The sequence below is a fragment of the Tamandua tetradactyla genome, chromosome 2 (assembly GCF_023851605.1).
Source record: "Tamandua tetradactyla isolate mTamTet1 chromosome 2, mTamTet1.pri, whole genome shotgun sequence".
In the NCBI taxonomy this organism is placed as follows: domain Eukaryota; kingdom Metazoa; phylum Chordata; class Mammalia; order Pilosa; family Myrmecophagidae; genus Tamandua; species Tamandua tetradactyla.
In genome coordinates, this window is record NC_135328.1 from 169,273,671 (window position 1) to 169,291,113 (window position 17,443).

Below are 17,443 nucleotides of genomic sequence, written 5' to 3' on the forward strand. Positions count from 1 at the left end.
TGTGGGGCTTGGTTTTTCAAGAAACTGGTCCATTTCATCTTAGTTGTCAAATTTGTGTGTTGTTGTTCACAGTATTTTATAATTAACATATTTTATAATTAACATGTGCCTGGAGAGTCTGTCATGATACTCATGTTTCATTCCTGATATTGGTCATTTGTGTATCTTTCTTTCCATATCAGTTTTGCAGGAAGTTTGTCAGTCTCACTGATTTTTTTTTAATGATCATTCTATTCTTGATATATAAGCAATAACTCAAAATGTTATCACATAGTTGTATATTCATCACCATGGTCATTTCTTAGAACATTTGCATCAATTCAGAAAAAGAAATTAAAAAAAAAGAAAAAAACTCATACATACCATACTCCTCACCCCTCCCTCTCATTGACTGCTAGTATTTCCATCTACCCAATATATTTTAGCCTTTGTTTCCCTATTTTTTTTCTGTATTCCTTACCACTCCCTTTCATTGATCACTAGCATTTCAATCTACTAAATTTATTTTAACATTTGTTCCCCCTATTATTTATTTTTAATCCATATGTTTTACTCATCTGTCCATAGCATAGATAAAAGGAGCATCAGACATAAGGTTTTCACAATCACACAGCCACATTGCGAAAGCTATATCAATATATAATCATCTTCAAGAACATGACTTTTGGAACACAGCTCTACATTTTCAGGCACTTTCCTCCGGCCTCTCCAATATACCTGAACTAAAAAGGTGATATCTATATAATGCATAAGAATAACCTCCAGGATAACCTCTCGACTCTGTTTGGACTCTCTCAGCCATTGACACTTTATTTTGTCTCATTTCTCTCTTCTTGCTTTTGGTCGAGGTTTTCTCAATCCCTTGATGCTGAATTCCAGCCCATTCTAGGATTTCTGTCCCATGTTGCCAGGAAGGTTTACACCCCTGGGAGTCATGTCCCATATAGAGATGGGGACGGCAGTGAGTTTGCTTGTTGTGTTGGCTGAGAGAGAGGCCACATCTGAGCAACTAAAGAGGTTCTCTGGGGGTGATTCTTAGGACTAATTTTAAGTAGGCTTAGCCTATCCTTTGCGGGGATAAGTTTCATATGAACAAATCCTAAGATTGAGGGCTTGGCCTATTGCTTTGGTTGACCCCACTGTTTGTGAGAATATCAGGAATTCTCCACATGGGGAAATTGGATTTCCCCCCCTTTCTCGCCATCTTCCCAAGGGGACTTTGCCGAAAATGTTATTATTCACTGTTCAAATCACTCTGGGATTTATCAGGGCATTACTCTGGACAAACCAACAAAATCTCATGCCCTACTCAAGGTTCCATGTACTTACGGTGTTCAATTAAACTGTCCACATAAGTTATATTAGGAAATGCACTAGCCAAAATATAAATTTTGAAATATGAATTACCATCTATTTTCAACACCCTGCAATATTGACATTCCTTTGTTCTTCCTCATGCAAAAACATTTTTTAATTTGTACTTTAGTCACTATCATTGTACACTCTAGGCATTCCTATATTATTCCAACTCAGTCTTTATCGTCTGTCTTTCCTTCTGATTTCATTTGTGAAATATCAGTTTTGCAGGAAGTTTGTTAATCTTATTGATTTTTTTAAAAGAACCATCTCTTAGGGGTGCAAGGGTAGTTCACGGGGGTGCGAGGGTAGCTCAGTGGAAGAATTCTTGCCTGCCATGTGGGAGACCCAGGTTTGATTCCCTGCCCATGCACCTACCCAGAAAAACAAAACAAACAAACAAGCAAAAAAAATAAAACAAACAAACAAACAAAATGCAACAAATGGTGCTGTGATAATGGGATACTCATTTGGAAGAATAATGAAATGTGACCCTGCCATATAGCATATAAAGAAAGAAAGAAAGAATCAGCTGTTTCTTTTATTGATTTTCTCTATTGTTCTGCTAATTTCAATTTAATTAGTTTCTGTTCTTATCACTTTTATTTCCTTCATTCTGCTTGCTTTGGGTTTATTTTGTGCTTATTTTCCAAATTTCTTGAAGTGGGAGCTTAGATTACTAATTTGAGACTTTTCCTCTTTTCTAATGTAATCACATAGTGCTATATATTTCTACCTCAGCACTGCTTCAGCTGTGACCTACACATTTTGATGTGCTGTATATTCATTTTCATTTCATTCAAAATATTTGTTTTTACCTCTCTTGGGACTTTCTCTTTGACCTGTAGATTATTTAGAAGTGTGTTTGGAGACTTTCCTACCTTCTTGCTATTTATTTCTAGTTTTAGTCCATTGTGGTCAGAGAATTAACTCTGAATGATTTTAATTCTTTTAAATTGTTGATGTTTGTTTTACAGCTCAGGATATGGTCTATCTTGGTATGTGGTCCATGGACACTTGAGAAGAATGCATATTCTTCTTTTATTGAATGGAATATTCTATAAATGCCAATATGATTTTATTGGCTGATGGTATTGTTGACCTCCTTTAACTCCTTGCTGATTTTCCATCTACTTGTTCTGTCAACTGTTGAGAGAGGGCTGTTGAAGTCTGTCTATTCTTCATTTCGGACAGAAACTTCACATATTGTACAGCTCTGCTGTTTGGTACATACAGACGTAGAATTGCTATTTCTTTTGGTGGCTTGATCTTTAATCATTATGTAATGTCCCTTTCTGTTTCTGGTATTTTTTTTTACTCTGTCATGTACTTTAGCTGATATTAATAGTTACTACTGCTTTCTTTTGACTAATGTCTGTATGTTAAATATTTCCCATCCTTAGACTTGTAACATAATAATGTTATATTTTAAGTGAATTTCTGTAGACAACCTAGGTTATGTCACGTTTTTAAATCCACTCTTGTAATCTGAATCTTTTTAATTAGTGTATTTACACGATTTACATTTAATGTAATTATTGATATGTTAAGATTTAAACTTGCCATTTTAATTTTTGCTTTCTGTTTATTTTCTCTTTTTCTGCCTTCCCATGGGTTACTTCAGATTTTTAGAATTTCTGATTTATCTAGTGTATTTGAGTGTATGCTTTGTATAACTTCTTAAAGTGGTTGCTCTAGGTATTACATTATATATACATACTTATCACAGTCCATTAGTCTTGACATTTTACCAATTTGAGTGAAGTGTAGAAAACTTACCTCCTTTTATCCTCCCACACTTATAATTGGCACAAATATTTCATCTACATATATTTAGAACCATGTCAGATAACTACCAAAAATTATTTAGAAAACTCAAGAGCAGAAGTAAATGTTTGCATTTATCTATATTTTTCTTTCTGTTATTGATATTATAAAATTCCTTCTTTTATTGTTTCCTTCTGTTTAGAGAGATTCCTTTAGCCATTCTTTTAGAATAGACTTTTTAGAAACAGATTCTCTTAGTTTTCCTTCATTTGAGAACATTTTGATTTACCTTTCATTTCTGAAGGATATTTCTGCTGATTATAGGAATCTGTGTTGACAGTTCTTTCCTGTCAGCTCTTCAAATATACTGTGCAACTTCCTTCTAGTTTCTGTGGTTTCTGTTGAGAAATCTGCTGTCATTTGAATTGTTTTCCCCCTATTAGTAAGATGTTGTTTCTCTCCTCTGCTTTCAAGATTTTTTTGTTTGTGTCTAGTTTTCAGGAGTTTGACTATGAAGTATCTTGTGGATTTCTTTATGTTTATCCTCTTTCACTCATCTTCTTGACTCTTTAGGTTTATATGTTTTGTCAAACTTGGGAAGTTTTCATTTAATGTTTCTTGACTACCTTTTCAAACTCTTTTTCTTCTCCTGAGACTCTAGCGACATAATTTTTAGACCTCTTGTTATAGTTCATGGGTCCCTGAGGGTATGTTCATTGCTTTTCACTCTACTTACCTTCTGTTGTTCAGATCAGAACATTTCTACTGTTCTATCTTCCAGTTCATGGATTCTTTCCTGTCCTTCCAATTTGATGTGGAGCCCAATCATAGAGTTTTAAATTTCAGTTATTGTATTTTTCAGTTCTAAAATTTACATTTGGTTCTTCCTTATATTTTCTATTTCTTTGCTCTGATTTTGTATTTTTTTATGTTTTAAGCATGTGCATTACGGCTGCTTTAAAGTCTTTGCCAGATAATTCTAACATCTCTCTTCTTGTGCTGGCTTTTATGGATTGTCTTTTTCATTAATATTTTGGTTTCCTTGGTTCTTGGTATAAGGAACAATTATCTGTTGGAATTTGGATATCTGGGTCTTATATTATGAGACTCTGGACCTTATTTAAAACTTATGTGTTAGCTGGCTTCTTTCAGCACTGCTCTTGTAGAGGAATGGGGTGAGGGGTGCTGCCCCATTACTGTCAGGTGGGAGAAAAATTCAGGGTTCCTCTTGGTCACTGTTGACAGCCATTGGAGGAAGGACTCCTGTTACTGATGAAGAGGGACAGGAGTTCTGGCTCTCCTCTAGGCCTCTGCTGATACTTCCTTGGCTAGGAGACCTGGGAGTGTCTTTTTATTGGTCCTTCCATGGTCTCCACTTACACTGGAAGAGGTGCGGATGGGCTCATTACTACTGGGTAGGGACAAAAGTCCAAGCTCCGTACTCTTATATCACCTCAGCATGGGGACAGGAGATATTTGGGATGCCTCATCATGGCCTAGCAAGGATGGAAGTCTAGGTTCCCCATTTGGCCTTTGATGGCATGGGGGAAGATGAAGACACAGTTTTTTTCTGTTGTGTTTGGCAGGAGTATAGCAGTAGTATTCTATAAAAGTTTTCTGTCTTGCTAAGCTGTCCCTTTACTGGCCCTTTGGTTAGAGTGAGGAGGCTTTTGTTGGGGCTTTTGTCATCCACACCCATTGGTTTTTCTGGGTTATTGGCATCAAATCTGGGATATATAGGCAAAAAGAAAACTCAGTAAACTCCCTCCTGTCATTCCATGGGTGCCGAGGTCCCTATCCAGTCTGCCTCCCCTCTCTACCTTCCAGAGTCTTCATATCTTTATTTTATATACAATGTCTAGGGTTTTTAGTGTACTTAGTGGGGAGAAATACATCTACTCCCTCTTCCTGGAAGCAAAATTCTTTTATGCCTTATTTTAATTTTTGAATCTTTATAAAGAAATTCCTTATCCTGAAATCATACAAGACATTCACATATCTTTCCAATAATTTATATATGTGCTTTTTTCTTTTCTATATTTATCTCATTAACATTTTTGGGTTTCATTTTGGTGCATGGCATGAGAAAAGAAATCTAATTTTATATTTTTCTATAAGGGTACCAATTGATCCAACACAATTTATTGAAAGTCTGTCTCTTTCCTAATGACATGAAATGGTACCTTTATCATTAATTAAATTCCTGTATTTTAATTCTTCTGTTTCTAGATTCTCTCTACTCTAGGGTTTCTCAACCATGGCACTAATGACATTTTGGCCCAGATAATTCTTTGTTATGAGGGGCTATCTTAAATATTGTAGAGCATTTAGCAGCATCCCTGGTCTCTATCCACTAGATACCAATAGCATCCCTTCCTGCAGTTGTGACAATGAAAAATGTCTCCAGATTTTGCTAAATGTCCCTGGGGAGCAAATTTGCATCTAGTTGAGAACAATGCATGGCCCAATTCTGTCCATTTCTGCATCATACTAATAAATTCTTATGTTTTTATAAAATATCCTGTTATCTGATAGGACAAATCTGTCTTCTTTCTTTTTCAAAATTGTTTTGTTCATTCTTGCAACTTTACTCTTCTAGATTAATTCCAGAGTTAATTCCACTAATTCCATGAAATGCTTTGTTGAGATTTTTATTTATAGATTAATTTGGGAAGAACTGATGTCTCTAAATTATTGGGCCTTTCTATACATATACATGCCATCTCCCACTATGTAGTCAGAGTCTTTTACATCTTTCAACACGCTTCATGGTTTTTCTTTATAAAATTAAAGCCTGAGCTGTTTCTGGTCTATCAGGCTGGGTCTATGCTCAGGCTTTTTTCCTATTCCTCTACCATGGCTCCCCCCGTCCCTACTGCCCAGGTCTCCCTGACTCCAAGAGGAGCCAGATAAATCCTTCCACCCTTAAAAAGCTATTCCTCCTGCTTTTCACTGCTCAGCCACAGCAGGACTATTCACTCACGAGGATCTAAAAAGGGTTCTTGTGTTGTTGCTTTTTGCATTCTTTTTGTTTTTAGAAAATTCATCTTTTACAAAAAATAGCATTCAGCCCTCTCTTTCTCTAAGGCTTAGCCATTACCCACTCTGCCTCTTTTACCTCCCTGATGGCTGCAACCCTTGCTCCTTCCACTTAACTTAAAGCATCCCCCATCTTGCCCGACCTTATTCCCTATGGGGCTGTAGTGTGGCTGACCCTGTCATTGCATAGTCTCATGTCCTGCCCATGCACCTTTACCCATTTTTTACTCTCTCTTGGAATGCCTTTTCTCCTCCACTGTGCCTCACCAACTCATTCACTAAGCCAAGACTCGTATCCTTTTTTGAAATTGTCTTTCTACTTGCATTAAACAATTTTGTGCTTAATGATATGCTTGCATAGACCCAGTATGGGTGGGTAAAGGAAAGAGCATGACTCGAGGCAGAAAGAAAGAGAGGTTATCCTAGCTGCAACACCTTGAGAAAATCATCTAACCTCTCACAGCCTTGATTTTTCTCATCTGTAAAGTGGATATAGTACTATCCATTTTGAGTCTTGTCTACCAAATTACACTGAAAGATCTTTTGCCAATTGAAGTATTGTATCTTTAACAATACCTTACAGGAGGTCCTAAAATGTTAGGGTTCAATAAAGACTTCTGACAAAGCAACATGTATTTTGTTTTGGGGGTGGGGGTGGGGCTCTTGATGGCCTATGCTAATGAGGGAATGTGTAGTACAATATATTATAAAAAAATCTGTATTTAGTGTCTGAATTAATGATGAGTTTGGGGAGCAGTAGATTTTTCTTATTTTTTTCTATTTTGTTTGGGGTAATATTAAAGTAAGTTTGCATTCCCTAAGTATTCACCAGGCTAGGATTAAAACTTTATCTTGGAGAAGAGAGGTTATCCTGGAGGTTATTCTTATGCATTTTATAAGCTATCCCCCTTTTTTAGTTTATGGTGTCTTGGAGTGGCCAGAGGAAAGTACCCAAAACTGTTGAGCTGTGTTCTAGTAGACTTGATTCTTGAAGACAACTGTATAAAATTATAGCTTTTATGATGTAACAATGTGATTGTGAAAACCTTGTATCTGATGCTCCTTTAATCCAGGGTATGGACAGATAAGTAAAAAAATAAGGATAAAAAAATAGATAAATAATGGGGGGGATAAAGGATAAAAAAATGGGTAGATTGTAATACTGGTGGTCAATGAGAGGAACGGGTAAGGGGTATGGGATACATGAGTTTTTCCTTCTCATTTCCTTTTCTGGAATGATGCAAATGTTCTAAAAACGATCATGGTGATGAACACACAGCTATGTGATGACATCGTGAGCCACTGATTATACACCATGTATGGATTGTATGTGTGTGAAGATTTCTCAATAAAAATATTTTTTAAAAATTCTCTGGGGAGATCTAAAACATGGATTCATCCCTTGTGCGACAAATGGAGTGCTGATCACATCAACATATTTCAATAAACACTGAGCATATGAAGAGTTTTGCATGGAAATGTTCAGACAGTGCCCTCCTGAGAAATGTGCTGGAGCTTCTGAATATTCCAGGAACACCTGTCAGGCAAATGTCCCGAAAATCATTTCTCAATATCTCTGTGTGGTAAAGGGGCTAGCCTGCTGAGTACACGAAGGACATCAAGTGGTTTCTTTCTTACCTGTAGCCTGTAAGCTTAAGCCTGGGTCCAACTTTGTGTTGGGCTTGGAGCTGACGAACAGATAACAAAGCACACAGGCAGTGACAATGAACGCCAGGAGAACCACCGCAGCTATGGACAGGCCCACGAGTGCGCCGATACTGGGGAGAGATAGACCATACAGGAGCCGAGTAGTCAGGAAGGGACGTGGAAGGCAGCATGGTATAGTACAAGTGTTGTAGGTGTTGCAGGAATCAGTTAGCTTCGGCTTTTGTACTGTCCCGCCTGTCTTAAGTAGACTTTTGTGCCTAAGCTTGGGAAAGAGCATCAGCTAGGTGCCAGGTACTCATCACATACATTACATGGCATCCCTCAGTTCCCACCAGGTAGCAGGGACTCAGTATGTGTGGTTCCTTTTTGCAACCCTCCTGCTCTCTTTTCCTCAACTTGCTTTCACCCCAGGGAGCTGGAAATGAATTTAAAGGCCCTCCCAACACTGCTGTGTTTAGAAATCAAGACATACAGTTTTCAATAAAAACCAGTTGTCTTTCGAGCCTCACAATAATCTCTGCCCAACTTCCCCTGCATCTCCAAGCCCTGTGAACTACACGTCTGCAATGCCTACTTCATCCCTGGCCCTTCTGCTCCAACCACACTGCCCCTGCCCGAGGTGGGCCTTGGTCATTCGGTCTCCAGACAACTGACTCCTGGCTCATTTGGAAGCCACTGCCCTTCCAATTTCACATGGTCCACCTCCTTCCCACATCCAAAGCATACCTTTCCTTGGAGGCCCATCTCAAATGCTCTCACCTCAAGAATGCTTTCTTGGATATTCCTCTCTCCCCACCTTTTCCTCCATGCCAGGCAAGCCCACCTAGGACACGTTACTTGGGGCCTTTAGCACTTCCTAGTTGATGCAGTGGCCCAATGCGTTAGGATAAGAATAAAAGGCTTTGGAAGCAGATGTTTCTGGGTTAGGACCCAGCTCTGTAACTAACTCACTGTGAGATCTTGGTGAAGTTATTTAATCTCTTTGAGTCTCAGTTTCCTCATCTGAAGACAAATGAGAATGATCAGAGCATAGGGATTCACAGGGCGTAATAAGGATAAATGATATCTCCAATATGCTTGGCACGTAGTAAGTATTTAACATATTCCTCACTTCTTCCTTGAAGGCAGAGTCAGCTTTTTCTTCCCTTGTACGAGGGCTGGCACAACTAGTACATAATTTCAAGTACCTACTATGTGCCAGGCACTGTGGGATGCTCTCCCAATAGGAAGAGATAGATAAGCACCAGGCTTTATGTGCCTGCCCACCACCCATTCCCCAATTTTTCTGCTTCCCCCCATGCTCCAGTCCTAGATTTATGCCCTTGCCACTTCTGTAGGATTTTTCTCCCAGCCGGCTGATGGCTGATTTACACTAAACTAGAAACTAAACCTAGGACCTTGGAGAGTCTGCCTTCCCATGGCTAAACAAATTATGGGGAAGTCCTGCAATGGAATAGTAAAGAGCCATTAAAAATATGTTTCCAAACAATTTACCATGGATAAATTCTTATGACATAATGTTAAACAAAAAGAATTAGACATACTACTGAATATAAGAGCATAGCCCCAACTTAAATAAACATAAATATATACATATATACATGTCTACATATATATATGAATATTTTAGAAGGAAATATGTCAGAATAATAGACTCCGGATGAAGCACAGGGTATAGATATCCTGTCCATGGCCCCTTGGGTCTTATCCTTGTTGAACATTCTGGCCAGTGGTTCAACTGCCAGCATCGGCTTCTCTGTGCCTGAAGGCTATCTTGAGGCCTTCACACTGACAGGCCAGAAGTGCAGGACAATTAATGTCTCCCTCTCCCCAGCAACTTGCAACCAATGACTGACAAAGTTGGTATGTAAGTACCTCAGCTTCCTTGCCCTTAGGTAGGAAAACTCTGAGAGGTGTTCCTTCTACATTGGCTGGTAGGGTGTAGTGGGTTTAGGCTCCAATCACCCTCAGTGGTGACTTGCTTGGTCACACACCCTTTGTTGGCCCTTCCCTTCCATGTGACACTTTTCCACCCACTCCCTGTACTTTCAGGATCACCTTCCATATCCATGATCTGCCCTTTCCTGTTTGTCCCATCCTTTCCACATTTTCCACATTGAGCATATGGTAGTTTTGAATTCTTTTAAGTACTTTAAGCTTTGTTTTCTTTTTTGAGATATACTTATTGTTTACACGTCTATTATCTGAGATACCTGTGCTCAGCTTGGGACACCATCCTTCAGAGAGATATATGTGGGCACCTGGATAGAAGGGATGTCAAAATGGGGTCCTCTGAGGAGCGGGTAAGAGAACTGGGGGCATATGCCCCAGATGGACAGACAATAAATGGTCACTGTCTTTCTATACGGTCTCTGCCAGTCTGCCTGGGGACAGAACAGGCCTCCAAGGATAGAACTGGGAATAATAGTGGAGGCTCCAAGAAGGGGCAAACCTGTGCTCAGTATGAGAGGAACTTTAAATGATCAGAGCTGTCCCATGTACTGACTTAAGAGGTGGTGAGTTTCCTGGGGAGACCTGTGCTCTGGATGAGTTCACCTTTCAATGAAGTCAGAGATTCCTGCCTTGGATGGGAGATTGGATTGAAGAACTCCAGCCTTCTATGATTTCAATGATTTATGACTCTGAAAGGTAGGAAACCTACTCTGACACCTGAGAAAGAACTGGAAAGGTAGCCTAACAAACGAGGGCTTTAGAGTCAGGCGGTTCTAAATTTAAATCTGGTTCTGACACATATACGCTGAAAAAGCCCTTCACCTCTGAACTTCATTTTCTTCATCTCTAGAGGCTCTTCTCTCGCCAGGTGGTAACAAGGATTGAACGAGATAGTGTATATACAATGCCCGGCCAACAACTCTGCCCTCAGCAGGGCTGCTACATTAGGGCTCAAATCCTGTGAAAAACAGAACTGGAACAGACGATGGGATAGCACCCGCTGCTTCTCCACGGGGAGTCTTCACTTATTGAGATTTGCTTTTAAAGACAGCAATTCCCCATGAGCACTCTTTCTCTCCAAGGAAACAGCGCTTACCCAGATATTTTTATTCTTTTAAGGGCATGTTTTTATGAAAAGGGCCAAACAGAGTCTAGAACAAAGCAAAGTTTCCATCTTCTGAGCGTGAGGCTCTATCAGAAAAATATGGGAAGGGTCATTTCAAGGTTTGGAGAACACTGGCCACCCAGACGTCCCAAGGGCCCTCAATTCCCCTCCTCCACTGTGCAATTGTCTGAGATATTTATGGACCATGTTATATCTGTGTCCAGGAAGGGTCAGCCCTGTATTTTGCAGCCTTCCAGCTGCCCTTGGGGTCATATAATAAGGGCTTACTGATTTGGGATCTGACCTTAGAGGTCATCCATCCAACCTTCTACCCTTCAACTTGTCCAAGGTGCTAAAGCACTCTGCAGAATCAGAGGGTTTCCAAGGCAACAGAAGGGACCAGAAGAGGTAGAGCTCTGTGTAGAGAAGGGGGTAGTAGAAGAGGGATGGGTCCTGGCTAGATGCAACAGGGGTTACTCATCTCTTTTTCCACAAAGGCCAACACAGTGCCCAGAAAAAAGTAGAGGACCAGTGAGAGTCTTTTCAAATGCTCTAAGTAGAACAGGATATGAGAGAACTAGGTTAGATTTAAATAGTCATTGAGTGGGACAACCCCAGGGTTGGTTCAGACAAAACTGAGTTCTCATCCCAACTCTGCCATTTCCTTTCACTGAGAACTCCCATATGGTAATCTAACCTATCTCAAGTTTTCTCATCTAAAATGGAAAGAAGACATGCTAGGGTGGTGAATGTGTGAAAGCATCTCTAGCTCTTAGGTAGTCCTGGGTAATGTTCTTAAATCTCAGTGTGCTATGACACAGCTAGAAGATCTTGGACAAATCACTTTCATGCTCTGAGCTTCACCTTCCCCACCAATGAACTAAGGGAAAGGAACTTGCTTTTACTGACCACTTACTATATGCACTAGTCACTTTCACATGCATTATTTCACCTAAATCTCACTCAATTTCACCACTTCAGAGGTGAGAAAAGAGACTCGGAGATTAAATACCTTGCCCAAGTCCACACTGCTAATAATGACATAGCTAAGGTTTGGACCAGGTTCTGACCAGTCCCAAAGCTCCACACTGCCTCTATACCTCAAAAGGTGGTTAGCACCATCATATTTCAGCACCCTGCTCAGTGCTAAGTACATGATGGATCTTCAACAAATATTTCATTGTTTGCGGGTGCATATCCTATCCCTCTAAATGGACTGCGAGCTCCTCCAGGGCAAAAAACAATTGATTTCTGTGTCCCCAGTGCCTAATACTGGCACAAAGCCTGGCACAAAGACTATAACAAATGAATGAATATATGAATGAACAGAGCAGAAATTAATATCATTCCCCAGGTTACAGATAACTGCTGACTTTACAGGATCTGAAAACCTGCCATCTGAAAATCTTTTAGAATTATACATGCAACAGCCTAGAAAAAGCAAGTATCTGTAACAGTCATTGGCATGTGCCAAGTTGATTTTATCTCTGTTACTGCATTTGATCCTTACCACTGCCCAGGTCAGAAATCAGGGCAGTGATAGGTCATCCTCCCCATCTGAAAGATGAAAAGACAGAGACTCAGGTAGGTTTTAGTGGCATATAATACCAACCTTTCTCACCTAGAGAGCATGAGGACTCTGCTCACATACCTCCAGGGACAGGAACTCAATACCTATTGAGATGGACCACTCCATTTTCGCTGATGCTTGTTTCCCAGAGCAGGCTCAGAATCAGGCCCTGTTCTCTGGATGGGGCCTTTGGAGACTCAAGAGAGGTTGAGATTTGTTGTCTTCTCAGCCCCACACTTAAGTTCCAGGAATGTCAGGACTGGCCTAGCCAACGCCTTCCTGGAACAAGTGGGGAAACTGAGTTTCTGTCTGTGGGAATTCACCTAAACTGCACTCCCATCAACACTGTATAGCCTGAGCCAGCATATGCTGTGACATTATGTCACTGACTCATGGTGAACTTGGAGTCAGCTCTGATCCCCAGGTCTTCTGCCTTAGCTTAGAGGTAGGGCATAACCCAAGCACTTACCACAGGGCCTGGCCCATGGGTAAGCACTCAATAAAGGATGGCTGAATGAATGACTAAACATGAGGGGGAAGGAAAGTGTTGAGGCTGGGTTGGTATGTAGCCTTGAGTAAGGGTTAAGGCTTTGGATAATAATTGGAGTTAGGATAGGGGACTGACATGGAGTTGTAAGGAAGGTTGAGGGAAGGGAGGGGTTGGTGATAGAGTAAGGGTTGAGGTCATTATTGGGGGGTGGGTAAGGGCATGGGTGAGGTTGGTGTTGATATTAGGACAGGGGACCCTGGTGGGCACTTGGATGATGGTTGGAGTAGGGCTTGGGTTTCTTGCGAAGTTTGGAAGTTGAGTGTCTGCTGTTAGGGTGAAGGGCTGGTATTTGAGGAGTTGGTGTGTGGGGTTGGGTTGAAGCTGATGGGAGGCTGAAGTTTGGAGTGGGAATGCAGTGAAAGTTGTTTTGGAGTGGAGTTGGGTTGAGTTTCAGGCATGGATTGGGATAATGGTTGGGGTCAGGCTGGGAAAATGGAGCTGAGATGGGTGAGGGAGGTTGGGCTGGTGATAGGATGAGAGCAGAAGTCACTATTAGGTGTAGAAGGAAAGGGGGTAAGGGCTGGTGCAGATGTTCAGGTGGGCACTTGGATGAAGGCTGAAGGTTTAGCATGGGCCATGCTCACGGTGGAGTGAGGGGGCTGAGACCGGAGTTGAGGTTCGAAACGGGGTTAGGGCCAGGGCCGGTACCTGAGCCACCACATGTAGCTGTGCTCGTAGGGGAAGAAGCTGTGCGGGTCGTCGCAGCAGTACTTGTGGTCGCGGAAGCCGCAGCAGAAGACCGCGGCCGCCTCGCCCCCGGGCCGCGGGCAGTTGAAGCCACGCACCATCTCCTGCTCGGCGCTCACGTAGCTGGTGCAGGCGCCACTCATCGCGTCCCGCTCCCCGCCGGCCGCCACCCGGCACCTCGGGCCGCCGGAGGGCAGACGAGAGGAGGGCGCAGGCAGGGCGTGGAGGGAGGATCGGGAGAGCCAGGCACCGGCCGAGACAGAACTGAACCTGAGAAAGATAGAGGCAGAAAGATAGAAACGGCGAGGCAGAGATAAGCAGAGAGACAAAGAAAGAGAGACCCAGAGAGAGATAGAGAGACAGAAAACACAGCCAAAGGCGCGGAGCCGTCAAGAGACGGAAAGCCCACGAGAACCCAGAGAGACGACCAGGTATGGGGACTGGGTGTCGCGGGAGGGGAGGTGGAGGAGGAGGAGGAGAGGAAGGAGGAGGGCGGGGAAGCGGTGGGAGTGGAGAGAGGCGGGGAGGGGGGCGGGAGCCGGAGCCCCAGCGCGCAGGCGGGGGCTGGGAGCGGGAGAGAGGGACCCGCAGAGCTGAGAGGGTGGGTGCGCGCCTCCAGCCGACTGGGCGCGGGTCTCTGCCCACGCTGCCCGTCCACCCACAACCCCTCCTGATCCATTGCCTTCCCAGTTCCTGCACGAAGGCACTGGGGACTCAAGGAGACAAGGTCCAAGGAGGCAGGGCGGGAATTCGAAGCCCCAAGCCTTGAGCGCCTGTTCGGTGGTAGGTACTGTGCTGGGAACTGGGAATCTCAGGGGAGTTCCAGCTCGTGCAGGAGTTGGCAATCGACCAGACAGGGACCACGCAGTCGGGTCAGGACGGGAATGAATAACGCACTACCTCGTGTAACCCTTACAACAACTCAGCGGACCAGGGCATTTCAAAGCCCTTGTGTAGATGAGAGCTGAAGGCCAGAGAGAAGTCAGTTCCCCCAGGCTTCTCCATCCACCTATGGAAATGTAACCCTCCTATCTAGTTCTGAAGCCCTTGCCTCTCTGCTGTTCTCACATCGTGCCTTTTTTCCAGTGGACTTTTAAATGTCCTTGTCTTCTGGCTTCCATGCCTCTGTTTTCCCTTCCTCAAGCAGCTGGCTCATGCACAGGCATATTTACGTTCTACTCTCCACTGGCCTGGGCCCAGGGTTCCAGGTGTGGATGCGCCCAGGTGGGAACCTCACCAGGGATCAAAGCCAGGAGATCGCTCCATTCTCAGAAATTATTTCCACATTACAAGGGCAGTTTTCTCATTAGGATCAGTCTGGAGCTGTATGAAATCCTTAAAGAGATTACCTGTATGTCCTCTCAGCGTCCATTGGGGAAACTGAGGCCCTGAAAGGGGTTTGACTTGGCCCAATCACAGTGAGTCAGGGCTAGGGACTCCATTCAGCCAATCAGAGAGTTGAGGCTAAAAAAAAGACCTGTGGGTCATGTAATCAGTTATTGAGTCAGAATCAATATTTTTAAAAAATTAAATAGAAAAAGCAAAGTATTCTTTCATGAAATTTCGTTTCAGTTACATATGTGTGTATGTATTATGTACCAGATCATGATGTAAAAATGCATTTTTTACTTTGGGTCAAGTAAGAAAGGTTTGAAAACCACTGAATTTGACACCTCCCATTGTACAGATGGGGCAAAGACTAGCTCGGGATCCCAACATCTTCAGCTGTCTACATTTTTCACAGCAGAGAGTAGAGTAGGAAATCATGTGACTATAGACCTCCCCCTCATTCCTCCATCCCTTGCTTTGGGCATATGAAGGATGGATCATAGGTATCTGAGAATCTGGGCATAAGTCCCAGTCCTGTCCTTTCCCGGTTTTTTCTCTCTGTGCTTCACATTCCTTGTGAATTCCAGGTGTTGATATGCCGTGGACATGGAAGTGCACTGGGTAGTGGGGCCCCTGCGAGGGGTTAGATCTGGGTCTGTCTCTGAGAAACACACGGTATGGCGGGGGAGTCAGATACACAGATGGACCCTGTGCTGGGATGTATGTCCCCTAGAAAAGTCATGTTTTAATCAAAATCCCATTCCCTATTCAACACTGTATGTTTGAAACTGTGATTGGATCATCTCCCTGGTTGATGTGATCTAGTCAAGAATGGTTGTTAAACTGGATTAGGTGACGACATGTCTCCACCCATTTGGGTGGGTCTTGATAAGTTTCTGGAGTCCTATAAAAGAGGAAACATTTTGGAAAATGGAAGAGGTTCGGAGAGAGCAGAGAATGCTGCAGCACCATGAAGCAGAGAGTCCACGAGCCAGCGACCTTTGGAGATGAAGAAGGAAAATGCCTCCCGGGGAGCTTCATGAAACCGGAAGCCAGGAGAGAAAGCTAGCAGATGACACCGTGTTCACCATGTGCCCTTCCAGCTGAGAGAGAAGCCCTGACTGTGTTCACCATGTGCCATCTCACTTGAGAGAAAAAACCCTGAACTTCATCAGCCTTCATGAACCAAGGTACCTTTCCCTGGATGGATGCCTTTGATTGGACATTTGTATGGACTTGTTTTAATCGGGGCATTTTCTTGGCCTTAGAACTGTAAACTAGCAATTTATTAAATTCCCCTTTTTAAAAGCCATTCCGTTTCTGGTATATTGCATCCCGGCAGCTAGCAAACTAGAACAGACCCTCACAGGATAGGAAGGTGAAAGGAGAAAGGCAGGGACTGTGGGCACAGACGGGCACCACCTGTCCAGTCTGGAGAGGGTTTCAAAAGGATTGCCTGAAACTTGAAGGTAATAAAACTTGTCTCAAGGAAATGATGAGATCGAATTATTCCTGAGAAAATTCCACCCCAGAGCTGTGTGATCTCTCCAAACTGGGAGCTGGATGGCATATTCTAATGAAGGTAGTCTTTGGTCTGTTTATTCAACAGATGGAGAGTAAGGAGGTAGGAAGAGGTCCTGTGGAATTGTGTGACGCCTCCTAGGGGCAATGAAATCAGCTGGGAAGAAGGGAATACTCTGCACAGGGCTTTTGACAAAATTGGGGAGTTGCTGGGAGTTTCCAAAGCCCCTTTCCAGCACTAAATTGTTCCTCCCGACAACTCTGTGGGGTAAGTCAAGCAGGGATGATTGCGCCTCTGAGAGAAATAACCAGCCCAATGTCACACAGGGGTCAATGGCCAAGCAGGACTAATGTCCATGTCTGTTTGGCCACCTAGTCAAGGGTCCCCTTTTGTCATTTGGTGAAGCCTACAGACCCCAATTCAGAGCAGTGTTTCTAAACTGCAACAAAACAAAACAAACAAAAAAAACCCTGAGAATTACCAAGGATACCAGTTATATTGAATAATTATCAAAATATTTATTTTGTGATTTAGTCTTACTTTTTAATGTAGTAAATAAAATCTAGGGATGTGTATTAAGTTGTCATTTTGAAGTGGTAAATAAGTGTAAACAATATTTCAAAGTCTGTTATATTTTCCTCAGCTGCTTAAAGCAAATGCTGTCAAATGGTTTAGCTTGAGCAATGGGAATTTATGAGCTTCCAGTTTTGAGGCCGAGAGAATCAAGGCATCATCAAAGCGATGCATCCGTCCCAAAGGCTGGCTGCTGGTGATCCTTGGCTCCTTTGCTACATGCAAGGTATATGGCAGCATCTACTGATCTCTCCCTTCTCTTCCAGTTTCATTGATTTCAGCTTTTTGATTTTGTGGCTTTTTCTCATGGCGTATTCCTTTTGC

The 17,443-nt window shown here is 42.6% G+C and overlaps 1 protein-coding gene across 1 annotated transcript in view; it reads right to left on the reverse strand.

The window, feature by feature from the left end:
* Nucleotides 1–13,838, reverse strand: part of SHISAL2A (shisa like 2A) — a 28,738-nt gene extending 14,900 nt beyond the window's left edge. Inside the window, exons 1-2 of the mRNA XM_077149633.1 lie at nucleotides 13,657–13,838; nucleotides 7,801–7,940 (exon numbers count right to left, since the gene is read on the reverse strand). Coding sequence (XP_077005748.1) covers nucleotides 7,801–7,940; nucleotides 13,657–13,838 — 322 coding nt within the window. The remainder of the gene's footprint in view (nucleotides 1–7,800; nucleotides 7,941–13,656) is intronic.
* Between the last annotated feature and the right edge of the window lie 3,605 nt (nucleotides 13,839–17,443).